The 17,837-nt window shown below is 39.5% G+C and overlaps 1 protein-coding gene across 4 annotated transcripts in view; it reads left to right on the forward strand.

The window, feature by feature from the left end:
• Positions 1 to 17,837, forward strand: part of mob2a (MOB kinase activator 2a) — a 64,529-nt gene that overhangs the window by 35,027 nt on the left and 11,665 nt on the right. Inside the window, exon 1 of one of the 4 annotated variants that reach the window (XM_086073122.1) lies at positions 11,457 to 11,646. The exons of the other annotated variants lie outside the window; for them this stretch is intronic. Coding sequence (XP_085929248.1) covers positions 11,531 to 11,646 — 116 coding nt within the window. The 5' untranslated portion in view covers positions 11,457 to 11,530. Of the gene's footprint in view, positions 1 to 11,456; positions 11,647 to 17,837 lie in introns of those variants that run through there. 4 annotated transcript variants of the gene reach the window in all.

Genomic DNA, 17,837 nt, shown 5'->3' on the forward strand with positions numbered 1-17,837 from the left:
AAATGAATACCATTGCATCAAGCCTGCGACTCACTAACTTCACCAGACTGTTGATTCTTCACACGTTATTCCTTTTTTTTTTAATTCTTCCCATTTTTTGCCATCTATCTACTTTCACATAATTCATCCAATCTCGTCATTCCAATTTTAACATATTCTGAATTTTCATGCCATTCTTGCTTCCATTTTTCTTAGTCAAAATATTCACGCCTTACCTACAATTCTCGATTTTGTACCCTTATTTTCCTCCTTCATTCTTAATGGCAGATTCAACATTACACATTTACATCATTTCAAAGTGATATTCAAATCATTTAACTCGTTAATTTCACTTTAGGGATGATTATTAGTCCATTCCCTACTTGATTCTTCCAACCTTACTCCATACCTTACTTTATTCTTAACACCTTACCCCTCCCTCCTTTTCCCACTACAATTTCTACATTTATTCACCGATTCAAACTGTTCCAACTTTCAATTTTTTAGTGTTTACCTGACAACTACTTGAACATTTCTTGATTGATTCAAACCATTTCAACTTCAACATGCTCAGCTATTTCTATCTCATTGTATATCATTCCATGTCACTTGTTAAAAGGTACTTCACATCATTCAATATCATTCCAGATAATTCATGTTTTTCATTCAGCCTCACAGCCTTCACACACACTTTTTTTTCCAGAAATTGCACATTGTCTAGTTTGAAATGCTTTTCCAGGCCTTTACTACAGCCTCTTCCATGACGTGTTTATTTCTCATGCTTCAGGCGCTAGAATGCATACTCTATTGGGTTATGGTTTGGTGAATGACTTGGCCAGTCTTAAGACGTTCCTCTCTTTCCTCCTGATGAAGTCTTTTGATGTGTTGGCAGTGTGTTTTGGGTTGTTGTCTTGTTGCATGATGAAGCATCTCCCGATTTTAGTTTGGATGCATTTTTCTGTAAATTGCCAGACACAATGATATTGTAGCCTTCATTATTCATTCTGCTGCTACCATCATAAGTTACATCATCAACAAAGATTATTAAGCCTGTTCCAGAAGCAGCCATTAAAGCCCAAGCCATTACCTCCACCATACTTACTTACATATGAGCTTGTGTGTTTTGGGTTATAAGCAGATCTCTTCTTTGTCCATACTTTTGCCTTTCTATCACTTTGGTAGAGGTTAATCTTGGTCTCATTGGTCTATTTGTTCCAAAACATGTGTGGCTGTATTTGTTCTCCCAAAGTTCGAGCAGTGAATTGCGATCCCTTCATACCAGCCCTGTGAAGGTTGGAAGTGATTTCACTGACTGTTGTCTTTCTTCACAGCTCTCACAGTGTTTCTGTTATCAACTGATAGCGTTACCAACCTGTTTGATGTCTGTTACGCAGGCAGTACACAAGTATTTTGTTTTTCAGGGCATTCCAAATTAATTGGATGAAATGTCTTCTTCTTTTATGCTTTACACATTGTTTTTGGAATTAAAGAAAAATGAGTAATGTTGGAAGATTCACTACACATTGAATAGTTAGTACTGTTCTTGTGGTACAGAGAAGCACAATGCATTTTGAATGTGTATTCATTCAAAAGTTTTTCCTACTGGTTGGCCCTCTTACATTCTAATATTACATGTCTTGCTTTTTCCACCTACAGAACTGTGCACACTCCCAATTTGTGACAGCAGGTGACAGCATTGCTCCCACATCTAATTTGTCACTGACTGTCTATCATGTGAGAACAAGGTTGTTCCTCACCATTAATTCCTGATGCTATGCAAGCACATTTGCTGTAAACAGCTGGAAATTAAAACTCAAGGTAATGTTTTGCTTTGGTTTAGAAATGTTCAGAGCTTTATCAGCAGCTGGGGAAGGAAGATGGATTAGCACAATTCAGGTTTCTATTTGGTAGTGTGAGTCTCAGTGCCAAGGTCATTGTGTCTTGCCATGGAAATCTACGTTCTGTCCCCTTTTTTTTTTGAGGGATTATCTGTCTTCTGGGAAGCTTGTCTTGGGGAACCTTTTCTACTACAGTACACTAAAGTGCAGGACTATAATATTTTGATTTTAATTCAAAGTACAGCAGAATAACATCCATTGATCCAGTTGTACACTGCTTGTCCTGATTTGGTTGCAGGTAAGGCCTAGTACACTCACAGTTTTTATTTATTTAACAGTTTTTGGTCGCATTGAGTGCTGTTTGCTCCAACAATTTTCAACACACAATGTCACACGCATAAAGATTCTGCTCCACAACCGTTCGAAAATGCAGTCGTCCAAGGCAAAGCTTTTGCATTGTCACACATTATCTCACAGGTAGGAAGACGAGCACTGGGTATTGCAGAGTGTTTCAGAGAGGGCCAACTTGCTTTGGATAATACTTTCTTCTGTCTGTGGAGCTCATTTTATACAAAAAATGACAACGGGTAAGAAACGCGTTGTTTACCTCTTCATCAAACAGGTCACTTCTTTGATCGGCTTTCACCACACATGAAGATTTTTGGCCATAAATATTAGAATTTTTAATATTAGCATGTCTAATATTTATGTTCTCGTTTTGGACTCTATTATTTGAAATTGAAATTGAAATGTTTATTTTGAATATTTCATCATTATTTCAATACGTGAATAAGTGACAATAATCAACGAAAGAAAAGAAAAATCGAAAGAAAACAGGCAATAGAAAAGAAAACAATCAATGAATATTTGAAAAGGAGTGAGAAGAAGTCAAACTTATTTACTCCCACCCCTTCTCCTTAAGTAAATAACGTAACTTACGTCCTCTTACATACATTATCGGGACAAATCCACTCTTGAAACACCTCAACACCGCATAATCTTATAGGATAATCTTATAAAATAATTGGGCGTCCTTGGTCGTGAAAAGGCAAAATCAGGAGAATAATAACGGGATTGACTTTGTGTGGAACCTGTGCTCTGATTTTGGGTAAGATCAGAATACTGTATACCCTGGACTACAGGCAAATAGCCATTTACTTTGCTTAAATCAGTCTTTTTCCTGTCCTTTTCATCTGTCCATTTAATGGCCGTACTGGATTGACACTGCTGTAGACATGATGCCGATGTCAGGAGCGAAAACCTCATTAACACTCTGACCTGCAGAGCCACATACTGGCTCACCTGTAAACATTTGGGAAATGAGAGAAAGCCCGTTTGTATTCCAGAGGTCACCAACTTGGCCACTAACTGTGTTTGTAACATGACAGCCTGTGTTTATACTCTTAAACTTGACAGATAAGTGTTAGGCTGCCCAGGTGGGGAATTGTGGGATAGATACAGTGAGACTCTACCCAGTTAAGGAATGTGGAAGGGAAGAATGAGTGTGTCCGGGGCATGCTGAAACAACTCGCACATTGAGCAACTCCTATAGCTTCTCCTCATCCCTCTGTAATGTCATTCCATTCATTTACTGTCGCTTTGTTTCACTTTCCCGCCTCCTCTTCAGTCAAGTAATGTACTGCAATTTTAAACTATTTCCTGTTTCTCTCTTCCTTTTTCATTTTCCATCCATCTCTATTAATTCTTCTCTTCACTCTATTGCCCTATTCCTGCTGATATGATAGTGTTTTATCTGTGCAAGGTCCATGGAGATGCCGAGTTATGGACTTCAGGACACAAGTTTGGTATTTCTCATCACCTGTCTCCTTATTTTATTAAATCTCTTAGTTCATAAACCAGTGCTGACGGGCTGTGACTGAAGCTGATGCCAGAAATTCTGTTGCTAGATTAATTTCTCAACATCAAAACAAATTGTAATCATTTACATTTATATTTAAGTTGATTTTGAATTTATTTTGAGCAATTATATACCTGTCAAACAAGATCTCTTACCTACGCTCGGTACTCCATGATTCTTTTTTTTTTTAAGCCATGCTGTATGATCAGGGAGCCATGGCATGTCTCAGCAAGCAGTGCTTCCCTGCCTACAGGAATGCAGAGCAAAGAAATGAAGCCAGGGGCAAAACAGTGCACAGGCAAAGACAAACAGACGTTGAAGCCTGAAAAGTGGGGAGTACTGCTTTGATTTGGTGAAAGGAAAACTAGAGTGTCAAGCATCGTTCCCAACCAATGTCTAATTAATGTTCAGTCAGTGCTGGTTTGTGTACTGTTAAGTGCCTGGAGCGGAGGTGCGAATGTTTTGCTATGATTGCTTTCCACTAATTCATTAACAGACACAAATTGACTCTACTGCTCCTTGTAACTATATCCTCAGACGTAAACTGTACCTATGCTTGTAACTGTAAACACATTTTACTCCAGAGTTAGTTAACAGGAAAATGGGACATTGTTTCTCAGGTATTCTAACATTACAAAACCCTGCCTTTTTAATCCTGATTTGATGTATTAGTTGAGTTAACTTGAATTTCACGTAACAGAAAATCACTAGTTATATATATATTTTTACTTAGTATTAGTCCTAGCAAAATGTATTTCATGGTCATGCCCTGGTTGACCTTTCTACAGGCCCATAGAAAATCCAGGGGCTCAAAAGACCTTCAGTCTGTACTGTTTTCTCTGGCTAAGACTTTGCCTAAACATACTGCACACACCCAGAATGCAGACCCAAGGGAAGCCATGGGGCGAAGCATGCTTTGGATGAAATAATAATTTATTCTATGTTTACAAAGAAGTACTGCAACCTTTTCAGTTATTTTTTTGTGTGTGTGTGCTATATATTTCAATGAAATTTGAAACAAAGCATTATTTAAAATGTAGTTTTCTTGGCATTTTTGAGAAGTTTCACTTACTGGCAACTTTGTTTAAATTACCTCTGTTCAAACGGATGTGCAGAAATGACTGAAAGGTTTTTGAAGCGTATCAAAAAAAGGAAAATGCACATTTTGGCAATGGAAACAGGTTTTGCGACTACAAGACTGGATATACGTCGAACGTTTTGACTGATACTACATCACACGCACGTTTGTAGTTACAGTAAATGACGGATGATAAAGTAAGGGGAGACGAAGAAACACTATTCTTTTTATAATTAATTAAAGAAAAAAAACATTAATGCAATTTTAGATTTATTTTATTTATTTATTATTATTAACATCAGCGCTCAATGTAACGACACACTTCACTTACATGCGGGAGGCAAGCCAACAAGACAAACTATTTCCGTTCAGTCCGCCAAAACCAACATTCCCACCTGGAAATCCTCATTGTCCCAAAAATCCGTCACTACGTCATCTCGCGGCGCATTTTCGCAAAAGAAGAGCGGATGGAAACGGGCATAAGTCGCATGTCCGTTTTTTGCATTTTCACAAAATTCGCATACAAATGTCGAAACATTTGGATGGAAACCTGCCCATTGAGACGTTGAGATTTTTATGAAAACGGGGATCCTATAGCTCAAAAACATGACGTGATGGAGAAAAGCGGTCATCTGTTTTGCATTAGTAGTCAAAATTAGACCTATTGTGTTCTCCAGTGTAATCGATTAATTGTCGAGTGTAGTTTAAACATCCCCTTAGTAGACGGATGGCCTTTGTAAATGCTCATGATGTTCGTGATTGGCTGGGGACAGCAGCCGCTGAGATGTGATCATGCCCCAAGGCATATCTGTTGCAGCCAATGGCCTGGGACCAGTGTTTTTTTTTTTTGTTTCCATCAGGTGGATTGACCACTTTCATACCCAACCTGTCAAGCCGGCCAGTCGTCTCTCCTAGCATCGAATGGATTGCTGCAGGCAACCAGTGTCATGCGCATTTCAAGTAGTGGGGATATTTATTTAAAAAAAGGAACTTCCCATTTCCTTAGCTTTTTAGTTGCTTAAGTGTCATGTGTCAATCTTTTCATCAAGTCTCACTGGGTAAGCAAAAGGTTTGCAAGACTTGTTAACATTCCAAGACGGTGTATTCATTTCAACACACACCTCCAAACTGTGGTGTTTTGACGTCAACGCTGTAATGATTTGAATTGCTCACATTGTTTTCCACTGTGGCCTGTTTTGCTTGTACTTGTAATCTATCAGGCAGAGCAGTTATTTTGGTGTTTTGCATGCATTATTTCTTCAGTTGACAGACTAAAGCTCAGTGCCTTCATCTGCTGTAAAAATACTGACATCTCTACATTTGCATAAACTGCTTTATTTTTTGGTTGGTTAAAATTATTATTATTAAATCTTGTTTTGCCAAGCTTCTGGTAGATTTCAGTAGACCTTATTTTTTAAAAAGAAGAAAAAAAAGCCCTCCCCTTCCTATTCTTCTTTGTGAGCCAGTCACTTTACAGTTTATTTTTCTTTATTATGTAATTCAAATAATATGTTTTATCTTACAATGTTCTGACTGCAATTATAATCCGGTTTCATTGTTCCCACCACTTTTCTCAATGTCCTCTTTTTCCAGTCATTCCTTTAAGCACACATGCTCTTTGTATTTCAGGATGCATGTTAGGAAGCAGGTATACGTAATACAATATACAATAACATCTGGTCTGGTTAGCGTAGGTAGCGAATACGATGCCATGTCTCGTCTGGATTGGGGAAAGGAAGGTAATTGTGTGACGCAAAGAAAAAAGTGTTTGCCTGACAATGGAATGTGGCCGTTTTCCATCCACGTCAGATGTTGCGTAAGACTTGGCAGAAGGGTCCAACTTGTGCAGTTGTATAGCACCATTCATGTCGGCACTTCCACTTTTAGCCTGCAGCCAACCAAACCTGACATGGTACAGGTGTTGCTCTTCTCCACTCCCTTTTTTTTTTTAAAGCAAAACCCCAAAGAGAAGAAAGTGTACTTTCAACAAAAAAATATTATGATGGATTTACTCATTAGTTCAGAATTTTTCATGTATTGAAGAGAGACATAATTACAACATATTGCAAACCCTGATTTGAATAGACTATGTATATACTGCTATGAATTATATTTTCTTTATTAAGTATATTTTTCACAAGGTTGTTGTTTTGGTTGTAGTTTACAGTGATGTAGAACTGCACTGCAAAAAAATTCAGAGAAATTGATAAATATTAATTTATGAAAATAGTACACCCACAATATTACATACAACTGTCAGTCTGAAGCAGTGCAATTATACACCTCTGCTACAACAACAAAAATAACCATATTGTTAAACGTGTACATCTCCGATGGTGCAAACAAGTTACAACATTTTCTTGAAATATATCATTTTTAATTATACTGTGCTTATCAATTTGTGAAAGTGCCCCCAAAGTTTGACTACAACTACATTGGATGAATGGGGACTTGCTTTTTAAAGTGCTCTATAAATAAAGTTGAGTTGAGTATAAATTAAGTCATGCCAATGAAAACATCTTGCTTGACGTAATTATAACACAACCAGTCAACCACATCCTTAATATGTATTGGAAATGATCTCAATCAGTAATGGGGCTCATCTGTAAGGACTTGGGCTTTGAAGCCAGAGAGTCCTGCTGCAAACAATTATTAAAATGGCCTGACAGTTTTCCTGTATGCGCGCATTAGTATTGTCTATGTCAACGATAATAAAATAATTTCATTGATGCATTTTTTTTTATGACGATAGCAAAACGGTGATAATAAATGTTCTTTAATGAGGAAATCATAAAGAGAAGTGTGAGTTTTCCTTGACGAGACAAAACTGGACCATAATGTTAGGGATGTTCGTCAGACGTTCAAGATGCATGCTCACTGCTCCACGATAAAGAGCTGGAATGATTGCGAGCCCTCAGCCCAGTCAGATTTCCGCATTTCAAGTGCCTATGCCCCCACCTTGCTGTGTAAAGTGAGTAACGGCTGAGTTATATCATAGCCAACTGATGTTCATTTAAAGATATGTTACAAAAAGTAAGACACAGACAACAGGTTAGCTTGCTCATGCTCCCATCTCTCTCTCTCTCCCACACTCCGAGCAGAATGATGCATTCAAGAACTCGGAAATAGCATTATTGAAATGACATATTCTCCACAAACCCCCCACAGCATCACAAGAATACTAATAACAATATTAGTCATATAACCCAGTCCATGACAATATCTTAATGTTACTCGACAATTAGCTTCTGATAGATTTAATTATAAGGTTAAAGGTTTCCAATGTCGTACCTTGTGCAAATGGGCTGCTAACTAGCTTCAGGCTAAAGTTATTTGTTGTGCTAACATAAATTAGTGAGCTTCTGTGTTTGCTACTGTTATGTTGTAATGAAGGGATTTTTAGCGAGTGTCTTAAATATGGAGGCAGCGTTCTACATTACGCCTTTTCGGGTGGATGAAATGAAAGTGAATGGATGGATAATTCAAGTACATCTATTTTAAAAGCAATTAACTTTTGATTCTCAAGACTACTGAGCATCGGCATTGAAATGTAGAACAATAAATTAAATATTTTAGATTAAATAAATGACTCAGGCCTCTGATTTATAAAAAAAAAAAAAAAAAGCACAAATATTTACCCTACACATACACCCACGTCTATAGTTTCAGGTTCAAATGAGATGCCTCTTATCTCCTGCTGAATGTCCTTATTTTAAGTCATTTGGACTAGGCTGGATTTCCTGTTTGGGCAATAATGTATCATGTTGCTCACTCTGTGGTATGTAACCCCAAATATACGAGTGTGAGTTAAATTTCCCATTGATATTATATTATATATTAATCATAAAAGTTTGTTTTTCTCAGTAGCTTTGTGGATGCATTAGTTAATTAAAGTTGTTTTTTTAACACTATTAAGCATGCACTCTGCACTGGGCTAGACCAGGTGGGCTGGTCCTATAATTAGCACTAAGTGAAAAGTCAGTACCCTGTTCTGGGCTCTCACATCCCACCCTTGCTTCTCACCACTGCTATCAAAGCAAGAGCCATGGCCTGCCCAGCTCCACCCAGCAATGCCGGCCACCACTCCCCAATCTGGAAAGCATGTAGGGAGCCAGTCATGCAGGATGACTGTCACTCCCACTGTCCCTTTGATTTTTTTTCAGAGGGTTTCATTGGATCACATGGGCCTTTTAAATACATACAAGTGAGCTCTGAGGTTCCAACAACAATTATGCTCAACTGACATGTCTGGAAACACTACGCACATATCCGGCTTCCATCCTCACGATCTCTTATCGCCCTCTGAACTTCTTGTACCACCCACATACTTGGGGAGTGCACATAGTTTCTAGGATCTCAAAGATTAGTGTCTTTGTCTGGGTCCACTTTTCCCTGGCTTACTCCTGCAGCTGTGTCATTGCATCACAAATTTTGCCTGAGAAGACACCCAAAAAAACATAATACTGTGAGTCTGATAATTAAGCAGGTAAAACAACAAAGAGAGTGATAGAAACATGTGAAGAGTGGATATTTGTTGAAAAGCTTTAATCACAAGGAATAAATATTCAGGTTGTAATTCCAGTTTAAAATAAGACTCAAAAAAGGTTACTTTCGAGAGGAGGGTTCTCCCGTTTAATTTAATTTAGTACAGCAGAACCTCGGGTTAGAATTGTCTGAGTTTCCGAACGGTCGTAGTGGAGCAGAGCACACTCTGAGCATGTGTCTGAACACGCTGGAGATGCTGTAGCAGCCTGGCTAACCGATGTGCGTACGTGGCAGCCATGTTGGGAGGGACAAACAAGACGCCGGCCGGCCGGCCGACCGACTGACATATAGCGATTACTATTAGCCGTTCGACGAGAAGGAATGAGTGCGCACAGCACGCGACTACTAATCATTGACGCAAGAGGGGGTTTCCCCTGGTGGGGTGGCAAGAAAAGCCTGGTCAGGCCACCAGGCTAATTAAAAAGTGGCGGAATCCCTGTAAGTATAACTTTTGGGATAATGTTTTTTTTTAGCAGTGTGTTAACTTTGAGAAATTTTGGTAGCTGAAAAAATGCCCAGTACCGTACAAAACTATTGTAAATAAATGTGGAAAAGGTAAATTGTTTGACAAGTTTTAGAATGTATCCAAACTTACCTTGCTGGCGCTGGAGGAGCGGGATAATGGCATGCAGCTGGACATGTTCACAAAACACTGTTAGCGAGCTTCCTTATTTCATCTGTTACGATTCGATGCTATGATTAGGACATTACAAAATGTCTACCGTACCAAAATTGGCATGTTCGAGAAACGTGTACATGTACTACATAATGAGAGCTCGCTCCGTTAAACTGCCATAGATATGAATAGGTAGATGTGATACACTCCTTTTGAGCTTTGTGCCTATGACGATGCTAATTTCCATGCTTTCCATTGCCTTTTCTAAGACTGTTGCCCCAGCCAAAATGGCTGCATTGCCTGTGATGGGAAAGTGACCCTCTACCATCATGGTTGCTATGTAGACACATCTATTAGCCTGCTCTAGTCTACTATCTATCTGTGACAAAACGACACAACCCGGAAATATGTGTATGAGTTTCTGTTGATTGCGTCTCAGCGCCAGGAAACAACGTCGTACAATTATGAAATTAACAGGCTTTGACAATTATTGTACAAAGAGGCCTTTTGAGTGGACTGCACACCATTTTCTGTCAGTTAAATCCGCAGTGTGTTAGTTCTGGGTCTGTTAAATCAAAGTTCCACTATATAGTATTGCTAATTATTAGATATAAAGGAGCACTAGGATAAAATCAATGTATGCTCTTCCTTCCCTTTTTACAACTTGTAAATTGGAAGCGGTTGCTATGTAACTTATGAAAAAAGTTTTCATTTCACTCAAACATTTCAAATTAAAAGCAAACCTGTTAAAATTAGGTTTTAAATAATTTGGACAAAACGTCCCCAAGCATGCACAGCAACCATTAACTATCCATGTTAATCCACCAGTTGCTCTCATTCAGGCTTTGTTTGATTGTCTTGCTGGTTCTTAGTGTTTACTTTCTCGAACACGCCTGACTGCTATCATCCTGTCACTGTGTGGCTTCAGGTGAAGTCACAAACTGGAGGAATGTCTCTGCAGTCCCCACATGCATTTTAAGTTAGCTTTAGTTCTCACACCACCAGTAATGACACATTTAAAACGGCTTATAATGATCATTGCTTTTTCAAACATGTTATTTATATCCTTGCTCACTACAGGGTTGACTTACTGTGTTATTTTAGGAGCTTAGTGGGACATTAGCCCTTTGAATGTCACTGGCACAGTGAATTAGAAGTTACCATGTGCAATCATAACACGTGTGAGCCCAATACCACATACAGTACACTCACATTTTATTGTAAGGTCTCAGTTTAGCATTGTGTGAAAACAAAACGTGGGGTCTAATATACATCACACTTCTCGCCTAACATTCGTGTAAACGTATTAGTGAATTTAATGCAGTGACACTTATGTATTTATTCGATTGTAATTCTTACTGCGTTACCACCTGTTGCTGTATTGTAACAACACTAGTCGATGGTAAAGCATGAGCAACGTCTACGCGGGCAGGCTTTGACGTCACCACCGCACGCCTATCGAGCACTTTGCTTTTCTGCGATTGGACGAAGGTCATACGAGGAGGCGGGCTTTTCCGCCGACGTTTGGAGTTTACACGGAGTTGCATTCAGTGAGTTTCAGTGAACTCCAGACTCGTGGTGTGAGCCGTTACGACAGTATCTGCCGGATATGAGCCATGGTCGGCGATTATTGCGCTTTCTCCGGGGATAAAACGGACATGCACTCCCAAAGAAACACTAAGAACGGACTAAGTTGCAAAATGGTGCTTCAAGCGGTCGGAAAAGTTCTAAGGTAAAAACTTTGGTGGTTGTTACTTCTCATGTACAATCTGCTGCGTTCACTGCACTTGACTAAACAACGTGTACGAGTGGTGTTTTCTTGCGTCGTCGATTTTGCAACTAATAATATAGGTTTTACTTGTGTTCTCTTAATATCTGTATATACTGCATGTGTAAAGTTAGTGCGTTGCCCTGCGTCTCGTCGAGCAGCGCTGCTTATTCGGAATCGGGACTTGTATTCTTTAACACGCTGCACGAAGTAAACTTCAGATATAATTTACTCAAATGTTGCTAACTTTTTAACCTAACCAAATTAGCTCAGAAACTAATTGCTATGGAAGCGGCGTTGGTGAAGTATTGTACAAACATGCGAATAAAAGAGTCACCTTTTCACTTGAATAATGACTTTACTAACATGAAAGTTGTTTTCGGTGCTCTGTGGGGATAATTTATTAAGGTGCATGTCGCGGTTTTAGTTATTAACGTGTTACACATCAGGAGTTGCATTTCTCCTCTTGACCTACATTTTATGTGTGACAATTGATGGATAGTTTCATAATTTCATCAGAACGATAAGACTTCTAAAGTATGTATGACCCAGATCGGCACCGTGTCTGTATGTCATCAAGTGACACAAACAACAAGACACTCCTATTCATCTCTGTAAATGCAAATACTGTAAAGCAAATCCCAACTGCTAACCCAGTTTACACATGTGTATTTATCCTGGTCGTGTCCTGTGAATAGGCTGTACAGTCAGAATTAATGGCCCCTTCATGGAACAGACAGCTTTTCTTGTTAATGATTTGGTCAAAGTTACTCCTACCTTTTTAAGCCATGGGACAAACAACAGACCAATGGCCACAAACCTCAAAAACCTGTTGACTGTGAAGATGTAAGCAGGAATACAGTGGAAGTTTCCATCTTCTTAGAGCCAATGTTAAATAATGCAGCGCTGTAGAGCTTTATTGTGCATAGAGACACTTTGTGTTCCGCCTAATCTAGTAGTAATTTTAAAGAAGTTGGTAAACATCCAGGAGCTCACAGCAGGATTCAATTGCCGTTTAGAGATTCTTTAGGATTTGTTAAATGATAATCCATCTCCAGAGAAAACTGAATTTAAACAATTAATCACAATTTACAAGGTTGTGTAGTTTTGTAAAAAAAAAAAAAAGGGGGGATGGGATCTGGGGATGCTGCTGTGCTGTTTACAGCTCCTCTGTTAACCTATTTCCTCCTTTGTGGACCGTTTTTTTGGGGGAGCATACAAGATACAAATGCTTACTGAACACAAAAAACAAAGGAACTCTTGAAGTTTTTTCTTTTTCTGCTTATTTTTTAGTAATTTCAGTCAACTCTCATGACCGACTTGTAGAGTGGCCGCAGTTTGACAGATGTCATAATTTGTGTATTGCTAGGTTCAGATCGAACTCGTAATGTCGCCCCGCGTCATGCGTACTTTTCTTTGTGAGGGAGACTACACCGGGCGGGATTGCTTTGAGGGGAGAAGAGGGAAGGGCTCCTCCTTTGACAGAAAAAAAAAAGGCTTGAACATCGCTAGTCAATCTAGTGTGACCGATGGTTATGCTTGGTTGTTATGTGCCATCTTGGTTAACAGTTCGATAATTTCAAGAAAGTTTATCCATTCATCAGATATGTAAACTTCCTCACTCCCTATTCCCCAAGTTTCCTCCTTTTTGACAACCAGAATCTGGATGTGTTATATACATCCCGGTTCCACAACCGCAATGATATTGTCCCACATTTGTATTTATTTTATTCAATTTATTTGTGTGTGTGTGTGTGTTTACTTTATTGTGTGTTTGCTGGTACTGCTACGTAATGAGTACATTCTCAACGTCGATTGACTGTCGGCAATGCGACCCCACCGAACGCTCACATCAGCAAAGCATGGCGAAATGGGCCGAGGACCAAAAGATTGGCTTCAAATGCAACACCCGGCGCGCAATCATGCGCGACCTTGCAAACCGCATTGACTATATATGGAAACATGCCGCCAAAAACGGCCAGCTCGCTATTGGCCTGACCAGATTAGTCAGTGTCCAAACTAAACTTCCTCCAAACCAACTTCCTTGTGCCAGGTGCTTAACAATATTTCCAATCTTATCTCACAGCAACACCCCCCACCCCCCATCCTGTCACACAGAAGTGTTGTGATGTTGATGAGTCTCTATTACAGTAATACAGTAGTATAGTCTGCAGGCTCGTGAGCCACTAAATGGGATTTAGCACAGGATGACAAGGGGGTAGAGGCATTAGGCAAGTGGTGCTGGGACAGTAGAAGTTGTTGAATTGGAACAGTGTGTGCACATTTAGGCCTGTTGTCTGGCTGCAATTCTCACGTACTGATTTACACTGCTGCTGACGCCCCCAGCGATGGTCCTGATTAAGTGGTGGCAGCTGTGCTTTCTGTTTGCGCGTGCTGCTTATCTCGTCCCCACAGAAGTGAAACTGATGAGGTCATCTTGAAAAAGATGCTAGTGAATCTTCACAGGCACTTCGGCAGAAGCTTTGACAGGCCAACAGAGTTTTACACGGCTGTTGAGCGTGCTCACTGGGACTCTTTTTAGTCCCATAATGGCTGATGTGGTTTTGCTTTGCAGAAACCAAGATGGTCTCAATGGTCTGTGGTTGTTTCAGGAAAGAGAGCAGTTTTCTCAGTTTAGTTGGGTCCTGAAATAGATCTAGAAGCCTGGATTGAAGTAAATGGATCCTCCTGACAGACACTAGTCTCCTTACATGCGAAGGTAATACTTGTTTGATGTCTTGTTAACGGTGATAAAAACACGACTAAACACTGTGAAGCCCACCGAGATGAAGAAGAAACTACCTGCAAATATTTTAGACGAAGACTGTTGAAAGATAGTTTTAAGATTAGGTCACTTTATTACATTATTAATGTGACACTAAAACAATATATACAGTATAGCACTCAGTCCGGGCCAATTGGAGACTGCTAGTATACATATGTCTAGGCGTGTGCATCTGTCTAACAAAAGACAATTTGATGCGTATCTCAATACATGGGTTACATTATGGTTCAACAATACATTTTCAAACAGAATGATTTGATTCGGTTCGATTTAGTGGGATTACAATTTGATTTGATATTGTGCGGCTGTAACATTTTTCATGTTTATTATTAGAATATAACAACATGTAAACGCTCTCTAAAACTCCCAACTATTCAAGTAGATTAAATTCAAAGAAGCAGAAAATATTTATACCTGATGTGCATTTCTCATAAAAGAGTCGATATTTATCTTCTTGCATGGTGTGTGGTATGATTGAAGGATGGTTCATTTTCAATTATTCGGTTCAGTGAAATAAAAAAAAAGATTGCATGTTATCGCAGACCATTGGAAACTGGAAATGTATGTTTTTGTGTGTGTCATGTTTTGTTAAGTTAGACAAACAGGTTTCATTTTCAGCCTTTCACTTGCATATTGCACTAATGTAATCCATATACAAATTAATTTAATACCACCAGTGATGGGAACATTATTGCATGGAATATGTTGAATTAATTATCTAATTGTCTAAAGTCAACCTTAAACATTTCTTGAGAGTAATATGTTATAGGTGACCTCACTAGTCAAGACGTGACATTCTGATTAATATTACATTTGTGGAATAAGAGTTACCAAGCAAAATCCAGCCCTTTTTATCCATCTCGGGGGGCGGCCATTTTGACAGTTGCTGTCGACTGAAGATGACCTCAATGTTGCTCAGGGCTCAGGCAACTACCAATCACAGCTCACCTGTTTTCTGAAGCTGAGCTGTGATTGGTTGTTACCTGAGCATCTGTGATGTCATTTTCACTCGACAGCAGGTGACAAAATGGCCATCTTCTGATATTGATAAAAACGGCTGGATTTTGCTGCTTAACTCATATTCCACTAATGCAATGTTAACCAGAATATCGCATTTAGACTAGTGGGGGTGCATAGAACATATTATTGTTAAGAAAAAAAAGTGGGGTTAACTTTCCCTATATGCCTATGCCCCAAGTGATTGGATCAGGGTTCTCTTAATTGAACAAGCTTGTGGTGTCTGTCCACTGAACCATAAACATGGGCTTGTGTAGCAAAGGGCTCTAACAACTACAATTATTTTTATATATTTTTTACCATTTCAGATGAATAGTTCCTTTAAAGTTGTCTACATGTATGCATTTGCAATGCACGCAGTAGTTTCTATATGCACGTTTGCAGGAAGTTTGTGCAATTGAGCTCGTAAAGACTCTTTAGGACTCTGTTGCTATGGACATTTCTCGAGGCTTCTTGTGACGTAGCTTGTAACGTGCGAGACACAGCTGTTCTGACCGGCTGGGTTGGTTGTGAAAAGTGGGGGGGTGGAGGGCAGAAGATACTGAAGCAATAATAATGGTAGGCTTGTTTCAGCATGCATACTTGAAAGCATGTGTGTGTATTGCTTGCTATTTTTGTTTTTTTTTGCACTGCTCATATCTCCAGTTGATTTGCATTACAAAAATGTTTTAATGCACCCATCACATATTTGTTGACGAAGAACAAGCCGTTGCTGTTGTTTCCTCACAACGTGCAGTCGCCAACTATTCAACTGGAATACATTTTACAGTTTTCAGTCAGTCTAACCCAATCACCCTATTTTCCCTTTTCAACATGTAAACATACTGTAAACTGGGTGCGTGTATCGTGAATAGAGATGGCTGGTGGGTAGGGGGGTCCTGCTGCTGCTGTCGAAAGTGAAAGGGGTTAAGATAGTAACTAACAGATGGAGTTGAACAGCTGCCAGATCAGTCATTGCATAGTTGTTTCTGCAATGACCCGATGTCACCTGACTATACAAACCCCATTTCCTTATTGCAGATAAATACCAGCGTGTCTGCCTCCTGCTCCCCTATCTCTTCCTTTCGTTACAAAATGCATAGCATCAAGTTTACGCATTGAATCGTCACATTGCTCCTGTGCGTTGTGTTCCCAATCCCATACAAGTCGAACCACGTTTTCTTGACATGTGAGATTTGACTGGTCCCTTTTGGTGCCAGACAAGCTGTGGCAGTCCGTTCCCCTGTGTGCTGAATTCTAGTCTTGGTCTTGTGGTCTGCCCTGATCTGGTGAGACGAAACGGGCAACTGCTGCCTTTTATGGCAAAGACTTGCCTTACCAAGAACAGGCTGTGTGTGTCGAGAGGGCAGACATGCACGTATGAGGGGAGGAATTCTGGCATTGAATAGGTTTTATTTATGCTAAAATAAACTAACCGCTCCAGAAATTCACCTCCCCTCACCACACAAATACTTGCTAGACGGGAAGGAGGTGTTTGTGTGGAAAATGATGAAATAAGAGGCACAAAATAACTTGGTAAGCATGTTTTCGAAAGGAAAAGGGTGGAGGGGGAACGCTACACGAACAAACTTCAACCTTTTTTTCTGAGGAACTTATTAGCAAAGACTTGTGAGACCAATGCCACGGTATCTAGAGATGAACCTCTTTGCTCGAGTGAAGCACTTTCACATGATGAAACATAAAGCCCAAAGCCACAAGGTCCTATGGATTATTTTCTCTTACTTTGTACATTTAGCTATGGAAAAAAAAAGCAGGAATAGAAAAAAGGTGGGAGTATGTACTCCAGAGAGGGTATTCGGCTGTTATCTAAAACAAGGTGAGTGTATTCATAAGTGAAAGAGAAGAAATTAATGTCAGTTAGTTAGAGATTTAGGCAATAAAGAAGAGAGGACAGGAATGGGGCCCAAATCTTTGCTTGGGCAACAAGGGAGGAAGACTTTAATCATTACAAAAAAATAACTAAAAGGGAAGATCAGTGCAGAAATAGGCCGCTGTCCAAAGAAGACAATCTCCAAAAATGGTTACCCATCTCACAAGAAGTTTTTTTTTCACAGAAAAATTATAACACAAATTTATGTCGTTTGATTTAGAGAGAAAAATATGTGAAAGAGGAATCCAAAACATCAGCGAGCATGCGTCCACTTGTAGACATGCCTTGCAATGTTTACCGGGACTGGAAAGCAGTATCAGTTTGGGTTAAAGAACGCTAAAGTACATTTTTTGCCATGAGACTTCGTGTGCTGTAGTCCTGCCATGTTTTCTTCGTGTTTATTAGTTCCCATGGAAATTACTCGATCGCACCCACCTCATTAGTTTCACTCCATCTTTCCTGAATCATCACTCGGTTTTATTT

The sequence above is a fragment of the Leptonotus elevatus genome, chromosome 4 (genome assembly GCF_054856555.1).
Source record: "Leptonotus elevatus isolate MCC_2025b chromosome 4, RoL_Lele_1.0, whole genome shotgun sequence".
Lineage (NCBI taxonomy): Eukaryota > Metazoa > Chordata > Actinopteri > Syngnathiformes > Syngnathidae > Leptonotus > Leptonotus elevatus.